Source organism: Fundulus heteroclitus, chromosome 8, assembly GCF_011125445.2.
Source record: "Fundulus heteroclitus isolate FHET01 chromosome 8, MU-UCD_Fhet_4.1, whole genome shotgun sequence".
In the NCBI taxonomy this organism is placed as follows: Eukaryota; Metazoa; Chordata; class Actinopteri; order Cyprinodontiformes; family Fundulidae; genus Fundulus; species Fundulus heteroclitus.
The window spans coordinates 16,914,273-16,928,813 of NC_046368.1; the positions used below are offsets into that span (position 1 = coordinate 16,914,273).

At 37.4% G+C, this 14,541-nt stretch overlaps 1 protein-coding gene across 1 annotated transcript in view; it reads right to left on the minus strand.

Annotated features, from left to right (window-relative positions):
* The window catches only part of LOC105934496 (astrotactin-2), a 160,208-nt gene that overhangs the window by 39,632 nt on the left and 106,035 nt on the right, over positions 1-14,541 (minus strand). Inside the window, exon 9 of the mRNA XM_036140219.1 lies at positions 12,628-12,776. Coding sequence (XP_035996112.1) covers positions 12,628-12,776 — 149 coding nt within the window. The remainder of the gene's footprint in view (positions 1-12,627; positions 12,777-14,541) is intronic.

Here is a 14,541-nt window from a genome sequence, read left to right on the forward strand (position 1 = left end):
TTTCTAACATGATACCAAAATAAACTTCAGTCTGTTATAGCCCTGGGCCTTTTGAGCTGGGATGCAGGTATTTGTGTGTCTGCCCTTGTGTTCCTTCCCTGTGCAGGTGTTACTCATCAGCCAAGCTAGAGCACAGCGTTTAAGACTCTGTTACATCCTGTCGCTTTTCGGCATCCACTCTCGGCCAACTGACATGTGTGGTACTCCGTCGCCCCTCCTGATGTACCTTTTTAGTTGGTTAGTAAATATTTGTTTTATGTACCTTTAACCATTGCATGATTTCCCGTTTTTGTTATGACCTTGACCAGTCATAACAAATGTAATATTGAATTAACTTACCTGTCCAGCAGAAAGCCTACAACCTCCGCATCCATTTTGAAGCCCTGCTCCCTCATGAATCGTTTCCATCTGGTAAAAGCTAAGCCAATGAAGACTCTCATTTTTTCCCGGTTGTTACTTATTTTTCTTTTCTTAAATACTTTCTCTTCACTCTCGTTGAGCAAATAGTATGGATTGCCCTATATTTCAGCAGAAAACAGCAAGAAGAATGATCTACTGTCATCTTTGCTCGCTTTATACCCCTCCTCCACCAACAAAACGTGTTTAATTACGGGTAAAACGCATATTGCCTCCTTCATTCTTGACACATCCGCAAGGTTGTCATTACGTCATTTTGGCTTCCACGCCCCTCTGCACGGCCGAAAGTTTAAACTTTGTGCACCTGGGTACATTTCTAACTACGGGGACAGTCCCGCATGGAAAACTTGGCGGACGAGCAAGCACCTCTTCTGGCGAAGGTTTGTGAATATAAACATCTTTATAATTCACCCCATAAAGATCACAGTGATCAACAAATTGTCAATCATTTTTGGACAGAAATCGCTGTCACTCTTGGAAGAGCTGAGTGTATTTAGGAGATAAAAGACGAAAATGTTGGAAACAACAGTGTTTTCTCTATTTCTACGTGATTTGGGTTAGAGTGTAGTACGCTCTGCGCTCTGTGCAATGCTGCTATCTAGAGTCTAGGAGAAAGGTGCTACTTCAGTGGAAGAGCCGCACGGAGCATACTTCCTGCAGACATTGTGTCCGCAAATCTTATTTCCATGTGGAACCTACGTGCGTCAAGCATAACACAACCATAGGACAAACACGTTTGTCCCCTTTTGGCTACTGTAATATGAAATAGTGGTGCAACATGGCATCTGTAATTGGGTGCAGTCCAACCTATGAATTTATAAGCAACTCATTCCAAGCAATGAGAACGCATTCATTTATGATGTGATTATTATTACACTTTGGCAGAATATGTATTTATAAAAGAACTACTGGATTGTTGCGAATTAAAAGCCAAATGAGTTACACACTGTTCCTTTAACATAAAGTGCCTCCTAGTTTTCCATGTTGGGTACATAACTATTGATGTTTGCTTTTAAACTGTTACATCGATCCTTTGTCCAAATGGAAGGAAAAACGATAGGCCTAGCATCATCACCTGTGCTTGTTCCCTGAGGTCCTTCAACTACTATTTTTCCTGAAATGTTCACCCATACCCTCCTCACCCTGATCCTGGGGAAACTTTTTAACTTCAGTATCCCTGCATTTTCTTTTTAACAAAGAAGTATTTTTTTTCCTGCATCGTTATCTAGTATTTTTTTCTTCTTTGAATTGAAGTACTACTTTGTTGAGTAATCAAATATTCCTCTCCAAGTTTAGTCCATTTACTCTCACTCCCCACAGTCCGTGACCAGAGCCATCCTAGCTGGCCCGTCTCCTACCACCAATAAATCATTTAAACTGCCTTACAGTCTCCATGCTTGTTGCTTCTGGGTCATTCAGGAAAAACATGAACATAACACCTTGTAGTAAAATTTAGCTTATTTCTCCTTTAAAAAAAACACTTTGCTGTACATACTGGGAGTTGTTGTTTTAGACTTGATTTATGCTGCGAGTTATGGAAACAGAAGTCAAAATCCTTGTTTGTACCCACAAACTGGGCCAATAAACTAACCCTTGAAAGTATGCCAATAATATGCATATGCTGTTCTCAATCAGAACAATAGAAATACACCATTTAATAAAACTGTTTGCTTGAATCTTCTATCCCATTTGGTTGTCCCCATGATCCCTCATAGATGGAGCATATAGAGTACAGGCGAACTTGCTTGGCGAGAGCACCTTTCAATTTCCCCCTTTTTACTTGTGTGCTAGGTCCAGCAAACTACAGATGATTAAAGCTCTGAGACAACACAAACAAATCTTCAGAAAAAAAACTAAATTTATAATATTTCTTTTAGTCATAATATTAGCATGGTATTAAACTGTAGCTGTCAGGAAAAAGCATGCAGGCGGGATTGCAGCATACATGATTTTATTTTGTTGGGAGTTAGGTGGGATTCATTCACTACTAATGTGGCAACCATAATACTGATAAAATGTTATTAAACTTCATTGTAAAGTTACGTTTTTTAAGCACATAACATGGCAGTGATTTATTCATTTTTTAAAATTCAGTGTAGTATTCAATCTTATTTATATAGCACCAATTTACAACACGTCATCTCAAGGCCCTTTACAATCCGATTTATTTGACACTACAATGTGTCAAAAAATGGCCAATCCTAATTGGATTGTTACTGAAGACAAAAACTTGATTACATAACCTGACAGAGCTTAAACCATAACTAGGTGATGCTTTGTTTTCTTTCCAAATATTAATTACATATTAATATTATTATTAATTTTAATATTAATATAATTTTTTTTCCTGGAATGTAGGTAAGAAACACCCAAGTGACTTTTTGAATAACGGCACATGCACAAGACCACCCTACCGGGTATCACATTAAAGAATCTCCAAAATACACTCTGGTCTTATTTATTGATTTTCTGAGGTCTTCCTCTTCTTATAAATTCAAAATATACTGAAATCAAAGCTCATTGCATACATCAACAATGGAAGTGCGCATGCACAACAATCATCTACTGCACCTTTAATACAAGTCATTTTTTTTAAAGATTATGTTTTCTTGTCTGTTGTGAATCGTAGGGGCAAGGATCCTAGAAAGAAACTCTGGCAATTCTGGCCATTATGCAAATTATATTAATGTAAGCAATTTCAGTATAGCTAAGTATCTATACAATTTTAAAAGCCTGCTATGCTCTAATTCAGGAAACTAATCAACCCCAGCTTAATGTTTAAACATATTAAATATAGATTTTAGCCCAGCATGAAATTTGATTGACTTATGTCACACAGATAAATTTCACTATAACTTATGGCACAAAAATAACCTGTAATAAAAAATGACAGATGAAAAGAGACAGCATTCTTATGTTGTCTCAGTCATTTTTTTTCCCTATAATTCCAGCACACATCCATTAGTGAGTTTTTGGCAACACTAAGGGATTATCATAATTATTGAGAGATTGAGAGGAGAAAAAAAATAAATCAGGGAAGTCTAGACCTGTGGAGAAGAGACTAACAATGTGTGTGCGAAGAGGCAAAATGGGAAAGGAAGCAAAAAAAGAATAGGGACTGCAGAAAGCCCTTGGCCCCCTGCCTGCAATCTGCAATCTGCTGATGGCGGAGCTCGTGACGAGGAGGTGCACAGCGTCCATTTTTAGCGATGAGGTCATCTTTAATTAACAAAACAAAGAGAGTCAGCTGTGTCACTCCAATCTGTTATCTGCACCCATGCTCAAGGACACCGTTTATCTCCATATAATTCAATCTCTTTGAATAAGAGCTTATCGACGCATTGGGGTGCATTCTTGGTCTCAAGCAATGATGGAGCTGTTACATAAACGAGTGGGGGGGGGGGGGGCGCAAAAAATATCCAAAAAGAATGGTTATGTAGAGGTATTGAGCATATGACAGGAGAGGTAAAGCAGAACAAAATCCCCATGCAATGTGTCTCAATATGTCTCGATAATCTGGAAAAAGAATAGTGCAACTAAATTAAGGGCAAAGATCAAATGGCTAATCTATTTCAGAGTCCAATAGTACCAGCATGAGGTGACATCATTGCTTCGGAGTCTTCTATGCTGCTGCTGTCTGGTTCCCCCTATCTCTTTTTCACTTTGCACTTTCTCTTTCATCGTCTCTGCCTTCTATACTGTCCTAATGTGACTCCAATCTTCTCAAAATGCAGTACATTTTGCATTTCTTTATCACTCTGTTCTCTTATGACAAAATTGATCTCACTGATACCTGGTTTTACACCAGAAATGACCTAGTTAGACTCACACTTGGTTTGTATATTGGAATATGGAAAAAGTTGTGGTGAGCTCAGCCAGATGAACACATATAGGAAGGTGTCACATATGATTTAAAGACAGATCAATACAATACAGGAATTGGACACTTGTAATGATGGGATCCAGGAGCAAAGTGGTGTTTTTTGGCAGTTTGCCTTTTACAAGGAACTCTTTGCAAAACAGACAAGACAGACTGGCAGACCGACACAAAACAGACCTGAAGTATGTTTAAAAACTGCTCTCTATTTTCTCTTTATCAAAACACTGTCTAGTATCCTTTTATAAAACACATAGTAGGGATATATAGACATTGATGATGTCTGCAGTATCTGGACTGAAGTCAGATACACAACTTTTTATTGTCAGTTAATAAATAAAAAAAACAGGTCTGCTTTCAGACTCATTGCATTATTAGAGACAGATTAAAAGTAAGTTTCTTCAATGTTATTTCAGCACCACTACTCTCAACCTCACATTTTCCAATTCTGTGAGGTTGAGAGTCTTTTTTTCAAACAATTCTAGTGATTTTTCCAAATTATGTGCTTACTGTGACTGTACCTTCACATTTCACAGCTGGTTTGCTTTAGAGAAATGCTGAGCCTCACAATAACACATCAGTGCTCCCTATCTAAGTGGTTTTCCAATAAATCCTGCCTCTGCCTTGGTGTGCCATCTAGAGGTCTGTGTGGAGTCCAGTGAAGTCACTCATTTTCTGCACATCAATCACAAATGAAATCACTCTTTACTGAAATTTACAAGTTCTCTCAAAAATGAAAAGCCAGTAAGAAAACAACTACGGGGGATAACGAAATAGGGATGTAAATAGTAATAGTAGTAGTAGTAGTAGTAGTAGTAGTTGTTGTAGGTTATCGATGGTTGCTTTGAAAGGACTTCACCCAAAGGAAAATAGAATACAATATACAACATGCGTTTTGCTATACATTTTTCATGTTAACTGATACACGATTAAAGCTACTGTCAAGAACAAATATGTAAATATAGGAATGCATAAATAAACAAAAATATGTCGAGCCTGTGCAACTTTTCAGTTATCTGGGTCATCACAACATCAAACAGGTTTTAATCGGAGGCAACTGGACTTTCGCTCAGTTCTTTCTGAGCACTTACAAGGGAACACCACCAACTCACTTCTTTAGATATGTGATTATGACACTTGGGTCAAAATCCAAACCAAAGAAGTTGAGGCATTCACCAACCACATCAACTCAGTGGAGAGTAACATAAGATTTACCAGAGAGAATGCTAAGAACAACATGTAGCCTTTTCTGCACTGTACGATTCACATTGAGGAAAACGGAAGTCTCAAAACCAAGGTGTACCGGACGCCCACACACACAGACCAATATCTGCATTTTGGTTCATATCATCCGCTGGAGCACAAACTCTCTATAATCAGAGCTCTGAGTTATCGGGCTGACAAAATTCCCTCTGCCACAGAGGAGAAACGAAAAAAACACAAGCACGTCAGGAAATCACTGCAAGCTAGTGGTTTCCCAAAATGGGCCTTTGTCAAATCAGACAGGAGAAAACAGAGAGACACAAAAACATTCTCAGAAACTCCTGACACATGTGGAATGACAAACCTATTTCAAACCAAATAACACTCTCAGACAAAAGCTGGTTCATCCCAAAGAAAGAACACCAAAAGCACAGTTGGGCGACGTTGTGTTTGCAGCCCAATGCAGAGGGGACTGCTCAAACTCTTATATCGGAGAAACTAAACAGCAACATAAACTCATGGCACAGCGCAGGAGAGCCAGCAGATCGGGGCAAGATTCAGCACTTGCACCTCAATAACAAAGGGCACTGTTTTGATGACAATGATGTCCAGATTTTGGACAGGGAGAACAGATGGTTTGAAAGAAGGGTGAAAGACGCCATCTTGGTCAAAAGAGAAAAGCCATCACTAAACAGAGAGGGAGGATTGTGTTTACAACTCCCCAGTGTTTACAGCTCGGTCCTCCAACACATTCCAAAGAGATTACATCAACAGTCTCATCATGATTAAGGTGACCAAATAATCCATTCACACCAAGCAATAGCTTCTAATGACCCAGGACAGTGACGGGTGGGCCATGATTTGCATCTGACTAAGAATGCACCAAGGAGTACGGACCTCCATGTCCTTTAGAAACAGCAGTGCACCAACTGCAGGTTGCTCAAGTGTGAGCCACCAGAAATGACAAAGACTCCTGAAAAGGTGTTAAAACTTTTCAAATTTCATTTTTGAGCACCACCATTTTTTGGGTTTCCAGAGAAGTATCCGAAAAATAAAATATGCTCCATAATATCTGAATGTTTCCAACATCTTGCTGAATCTTTGCTACAAAGGACTGAGCTATTTCAATTGTATACATGACCAGTGTGTTGACCAGTCCCCTCCTAAACCCACGGTAACCTCCTGAAAAGTTTATGAATGTGAGAGAAGACTTAGAACTGTTTGACATCTGGAGAGTCACTATCCCCAGAGAGAGAAATTACACTTTGTTTCTCAACCCCACCATCATTGATTTCTTATTATCTTTGAGAAAGGTGCTGGATCGAGTTAGAGGATGTTCAATTAGCATATGTACAATCTCCTGTGAGTTTATGTATTAATCACCCTTATGCTGACCCTGCTTCTCGGCACTGGAGGTTGAACCTCTCTTTACTGAGCTATGCATCTTTTATTGATTACATTACAGATCAGTGGAATATCTTTATGGATACTAATAATACACCAGATGTCAACCCCTTGTTGCTCTGGGAGATGGCTAAAGCTTATATAAGAGGAATCATCATATCATATAACACAGCTCAGAAAAAAGCTGCCATAGCTTTGGGTTTTCACAAACCCAAAGCTAGTAAAACGTTTTTAAAAAAAAAAAAAAAAACAGAAAAAGAAAAGAAACAGTACATATGTAAATAAAAGAAAATGTGTTTTGGAGAATTTTCTTTAGTAATTTGACAGATGATCCAGCTCATAAATTGACCTTTTTCTTCCTGTTGTTTTGTATTACATTGTCCTCGGCAAACATGAAAAAAAAATATTTTATGTAGAAAAAGTTGAGACATTTTTATTTAAACTGAGTTGAATAAAAAAAAATTATAATCCAGATACACAGATCAGGGGTGTTCAAAATGTGGTCGGGGGGCCAGTTTCCCTCCTCTGTACTTCTTTGCAGAACTGTTGGTCTTCCTGGAGAAGGCATTTAGAAAACGCTACAATGCCTAAATATATTATTTGGATCATCATTTGTCCTTTGAGACATCTTTCTCTGTGATCTAGTCCCACACCAATTAGTTAGAATCATGACTGGATAACAGCAACGGGACTGTACTTAGAATTGTAAGAAAATGCTTGATAAAAAGTCAGTGAGTAAAATCTGACATAGCCCCTACAATGGTGCCAGTGAGTAACTGAATGTGAAGCTGCCTTGAAACGCAGCAATATTTAATATGGCATTTCCACTAAATACAAATTACCAAAACCAGCTTTGAGCAGAAGTGTGGTATCCTTTCATTTCATCAAGAAAGAGGAAGCTCATCTGATCAAGGCTGATGAACATTAGCTTAAAGAAAACTCTTCAGTGTGAAGAGTTTGTAAGACTTTAATTGCATCCACTCATGCAGGAAGTTGCAATGAATGTAAAATCAGGCAAAAATGTTGGCACATTGCATAATCGGAACCACCTTTAACAATGAGCTAGGTTGAGAGAAAAGCATGTCATAAACAAAAAAAGGGTTTTAATTTTTAGGCATGACTGGAGTAATGGAAACTATCCTCACCTTTTTAATTGGAGGAGTTGAATTTTCATTAGAAATAAAGTATGCACCGACTCAATAGGGTAATATGAATTTATAACCTACATTTAAGTTGTCTAATTTTGGAAAGCTAGCCATCACTAACCTAAAATGGATTGTTATATTTGATATATGTAGGAATGGACATACATAAAATACCATGTAAAGCTTTCCTTAACAGAGATATCAAAGTATGACTTTTTGTATGATTTTCCTACTAAACCATCACTATACCCTTGAGAAAAAATGGGTACAGTTAAAACACCTTTTCTGAAGGAGATAGTATAATCATAGAACCCTTGAAATCTCAGAGGCCATATCTGATAAGTTATTTATTATTGTCATTATATAAATACCTTTATGATCAAAGGAACCAGTCTCTTTTCCTGTTCTATGGAAACACAGCTTTGGAGACGCAGGAAGGGCTATATCCAAATGTATGAATATCCTCACTCTTTGCCATCTGTATGAGTGTGCACATGGCTGTATGTGTGTGCTCAGTGAGTGACTCATACTCAGCATGGTTGAGTGTTTAGAGTGTCTGACTATCTCATTTCCTTTACATGCACTAGTCTGAAGCAAGGTTTTAACTTTTCAGTGCGTGCCGGTTCAGGTTCTTTGAACAAGGGCGCCATGTGACAATTGCTTCCATTAATTTAATCTTTATGTCAATATTTTGAGAATCTAAATTTGTATTTCTCTACTTGTATACATAGACACTTGATCATCAAAATTTTTAATAAATTCTGAAAACCACCACCAACAACCAGATTAGACAAAGGATGGTAGAAATCTACCAAAAAAGGCCCTGCAGACCCTGAAATACAGGATGTTCAACAGTTCTTACTTGTTGACCATACAACATCCTATTTTAGTCATCTTCAGAATCAGAATAAGCTTTGTTGGTCAACATTATGTGTAAAAACTAGGAATTCAAATACACGGACAAAATCCTATAACTTTATTGGGGATATTTAATTTAAGGGATCATGAAAAAGGAAGCACATACTTCCACTTTCAGTATTTTCATGAATATAGGAAGAGAGACTACATGCTCATCAAAGCCTGATTCAATACAGTTAAGATGATAAAGTTAAAATATTTGTCATTCTTTATGTTCAGAGATGCAGATCAAAGTGATCACAACTGACCAGTTGATTAATTCTGTGAATGATTGTTTCGGTGAATGATTGTTGATCATTCACCAATTTTATGTTGGAATGGAGCAAAAACTTAAAATGCTATGTGGGCAATGTTACAATAGCTACATTTACATGGACAAAAGTAATCGGAATAAACAACCAATCAGAATAAAAGTGCATCATGTTTACAAGCCAATCAGAATATAATGATCAGATTAAGCTCAATCACAATGAAATTGTATTTCGAATGAGCGAGATGGTTTATGCCCATTGATAATCCGATCAACGTGCATGTAAACGCTCATCAGGCTCAAGTTATTCCAAATCTGTTAAACTGACTCGAGTGCGCATGTGCGCCTGACATAAACGTGACATATTTCTGCATTTCTAAGTGTAGGAAATATGTCGTGAAGCAAAACTGCGGGACTCCTGATACAACCTTTCTGTTTGAAAAAAACAAAAGAGCTCAAACTTTTTGCTTACTCAGTAACGTTTCTACCAGCCTGGGCGCTCGGAAGACAACCAAACTCGTATAATACTGGTTTGTTTTCTATTTTGTAGTTCAGCAAAGACAAAAGTACTTCTTCTTCTGTGTTTTTTTAGGAATGTGATAACTGCATGTAAGAGTGGTTATATTCTGAATAAACCCAGGTGCATATAAACGCACGCTGTGATCGGATGAATTGATTGTGTGCCCATATAAATGGTACAATCCGATTATTTAATCAAAACACATTTTAATCTGATTGTGAAATTTTATGCATGTAAACATAGCTAATGAGGTGCATCCCGTAGGCAGATCAAGGTTAAGGTTGCGAAGAAATTTACAGCAGGGTTATCTTTTAAAACAATATCCCAAGCTTTAAACGCTTTTTTACTGTACTTTTAATTAAACATATACATGTAATTAAGAAAGATCAGAGAGCGCTGTTCAGTTTGTCATCTGAAAATGGAATGACCAAAGAAGAACAGCAAATCTTCCAAGACATCCAACTGCTAATCCAATCCACGTTTATTTGTAGAGCTGCAGAAATCCGCAAATATGTAGGTGATTCTGTTGACAAGAAAACAATTAGTTGTTCACTCCACAAATCTGGTGAAAAGAAACCCTGTGAAGGGACATAGCGAACATGTAGAAGAAGGTGCTGTTCTTCCACGGGTGCTGACAGATAAAGTTTTACATGTGGTTTATATCTGAGACCAACTCTTCCAGCTGTCAAACTTTTCAACTACATGCAAAATGCTCTCTGTAGAAGAAAAATAACACTACACATTAGAGGGTGACATGGGAGTGGATTTTCATTTCTGTCCCATCCCACTTCCACAAAAAGGAAAAAAAGAAACCTTTGTTCCATATGAATACCATGCCAAAGTGAAAAAAAAAAAAAAACTTGTCGCATCCCACTTCTGGTAAAATATCTCCCACTCCCATCCTACAAACATCTCACATATGTTGTTTGTACTAAAACTGTACTAAACACTGGAACAATGACCACAATTACTTTCTGATTAGATATTTGACATTTAAAGAGTCCAGAATGGAGAACTTAAATGACCCAATTAGATGACACATACAGAAACCTTGTGCCTCAATTTTTTATAATGCTACCTTATTTAAGGCTTGAATACCAAATATCACTTCACATTGCCCTACACTGCCAACTACCATTACTGGCTTAAGCTTTGGGTGGTGATTTTTCCCTGTGATTACCAGACACAGTTCAATGTAATTCTGTTGAACAATCCTTCAGCATGTAACCACCCATAAAATATTGGAAAGGAAACCATGACTACAAACTCTTTAGTTCAAATAATCTAGTTTTCCTGGAAAATATGAACAGGGAAAATAGAAGAGAATCACTTGCTTTCCAGAAAACCACTAAGAAGCCCTAAAGCGAAGTATTTATCCTCAAAATTGCTCCAGTGGAGCTTCTCTGCAGTCAGCCAGGCAGTGGTAAAAAAAAAACTGGTTTCACCTACAGCTTTAGAATGGGAAACTGATAGTTTCTTTTCTTGGGTAACAAAAAAAAGTGCTGAAACAAAAACAGAGAGAAGCGACATATTCTTGTTTAGTGACTGCGATGCAAGGTTAAACCAAGTTTTGAATCAGCAACCTTTAGTAAAAGAAAAATAAAACGGAACAAAAAAAGTGTCTCAGAGGTGGTATCACATGTCCCGAGACTTCCAAAAAAGGTCTTCTTCAAGGCTATTTGCTTCTATATGATGGGTCCAAAGAATGTAAGATTTTAAATTTTAGTGGTAGCTTTTTCATATAGCAGATTTGGCTCTATAAGGCCCACATTGAGGAGAACATTACGTTTTTGTGTGAAAATCTTTGATTTTTATTTGTAGATGAAAATGTAAGGCAAGGCAAGGCAAATTTATTTGTATAGCACAATTCAGTACAAAGACAATGCAAAGTGCTTTACATGATTAAAATATAGCAAAATAAAACAGAATAAAAGCAAGTAGGAATAAAATGTAGATAAAAAAAGAAGAAGAAAGGCTTGTAGCCCAGTACCCATCCAGCCACATAATCCTCCCAGTTCTTTCCCAGAGAATGCTTAGACTTCTTTAACTAACCATCCTTACCCTAACCCCAGGCAGCCATTGTATACCGGAGCAACACAAGTTATTAATATGTCCAGATCTACAGGTGGACAACTAGAGAATTACAAACAATAAGTGAAACAAAAAGTTGAAAACAATGACTCTGAAACTGAACTTTGTCTCTGTTACAACACGATTCTCGACACGAGTGGTGACTGGCACAAAGAAAAGTGACTCACCCTCACCATCTGCCCCTTCATGCCTCACCTCTGCCAGCATGTCTGTGTCTAGCTGTCTGGGCCCTCTCCTAGCTCACTGGTGCCCACGCTTCATCAGCATCACTCCCAGCTGTGATGGATGGCTTGTCTATACTTCTCAATGTCTGAGGCCACTTTTTTACACACCACCTAGTTTCTTGATTAGATCTGGCTTGTTCCTATGACTCATGCCGGCCCTGATCACAACAATGACCATTCCCTTGACCTGAAAATACAAATGCCAACACCACTCGCACTGTTTAGGAACCCACCCACCACCCCTTACGTCATACGTCCTCAAGCAAAAGTTTTACATGTGGTACATATCCGAGACCAACTCTTCCACCTCTATTGATCCAAGTGACTTTAAGACCACTAACCTTAAATGCTTTATGACACAAAGCTGTGATGTAACTTCATGCCTAGGAGACTTTCTAGCCTTAGAAGCAACATGAGTGGAATTATTAATCTATACTTGGGTATAAACACTCACACAATAACTATTGACACACCAAGAAATACCCAAACTATAGCTTAGAATAACAAAATATAACACAATTAAAGCCAAAGATATGCAATATAATCATAGAACTAACTTGAGAATTAATCTTTTCTACCTGTGTAGATTTCCGCTTCTGAGGGATCCTCGACGCGTTTATGTTGAATGATGTAGTCAGAAACCTTGCAGCCAATCAGAGGCTCGACATCCATCCACTCCAGGGCCACTGTTGTACTTGAGGGTTCCATGTAGGGGGCTAGACGCAAACTGAAGTAACACACAAAACAAAAGGCTCAGCATTGAAATTGTAGTTATATTATGCATTACTGGTAGTTATTTTAATGATAGCATTGCTATTTTTTGTAATGTAGTCGGTTGGATAAACCTTACATATACAAACAAATTCACAAACACCCACAAATGAGTGGATCCAGGTATACCGAAACAGTTCTATTAAGATAAACGCTGTAGTTAGATTTGGCTGTCACTAAATGCATCTTGTATTAAACAATACTGCATAATTTTCAGCAATGTTATCAAAGGCGTTGGTTGTTTGTACCTGTGATACTTTTTGTTTGGTTTTGCTGTTCATCTTATATCTTTCTGATGGGGCTCTGTTTTTTTCACCTTTGCTCTCTTTTGTTTTGCCTCATCTTTTTCTCTTCCTTTCTTTCTCTTTTACCTTTCTGTTTCTGCGTCCATTGAACTTTAAATAAACCCAGAATAACATCCAAGAAAGCTTTTTGCATACATATCAAGCAGAGCACTATAGCGAAAGCAGTAAGGCTCCATTTGTGAATGTAAATTTGTTGGGCTCTCTTTGGCATTAAGCCAGTATTTCCTAGTGCTACACTGAGGAAGGACACGTAAAAAAAAGAAAAAAATATATAAATAGATATTCATTGAAAATGACATATGACACACAAATACTGTAAGAAACTGCACTACAAGAGTAAACTTTTTCTTGTAATTTTTACCAAGTACTGCTAATGTTTGCATCTAAATGATACATGCCCTTTTTTGATAAGTGATAGAGCAAACAGTATCCACATTCACTATGAGTTTTTGTTCCTGTTTTCATTAAGCTTTTCAACCCTGCCTCTCACTTCTGCAAACCATGGCTGTGACCGACAAAATGGTCTGATCTATCTGATAATCATACACAGCAAAAAAATAAAATAAACATGTAGTAAATATTTCTAGTTATTTTTCATGTTTATCAAGTGCTACACTCCAGCATTTCGAGGAGAAACTTTATAAACATGTAACCCTAACATGTAACCCTAAAGGAGATTTTCTAAACTCACTTTTGATGCAATTTTTGTTTTTTCTCGCTAAAGACATTCTAATTCCATCCCCTCTTAATTATTGTTAAATAAATATTGATGTAGTCTAGGCCATGTGTTGTTGCTCTGGGGATATAAATACCTTTGTTTAAGATTGGGCTAAAGCCCAGTTTTTATTTTCTCTACAAACATACAACTTTAGAATTTAAAGGACCTTTATTTACATTTTAAAATATGACTGTGAAAACAAATGTAGAATCATACTGGCCCACAGGTTGATTTGAACACAAATTGAGAAATTAGCTCATTCCAACAATGGCAGACTAAAGACATTGCATCATCTTTATTATTCACATTTGATGCAGATTGAGTAACTTGGATATATGGCAAAGTTTGTAGACATTTTTCCCATGGGTGTTATTACAATAACCAAAAAAAAGGTATAGACATTGTGAAATTTTAAAGGCAAAGCTAAATTAAAATGAAAGTACTTGCTATTTTCAGCACTTAGTAACACTTGCTATTTTCAGCACTTAGTAACACTGGGATGTCCAATAAAAGGGCCAAATATTTAGTATGAAACAACAGCAGTCAAAGCCTAAGTTGCACATTCAAGGTCTTGTTTCATTCATAAATTAGATGCACGCACAGTTGCTCTGTCCTCTATTGTGTTGCCTTCTCAACCTACTACTTCTTTTTGGAAGTCCTCATGGCCGCGATTTCTTGACTTACCAAAGCCTCAGGAG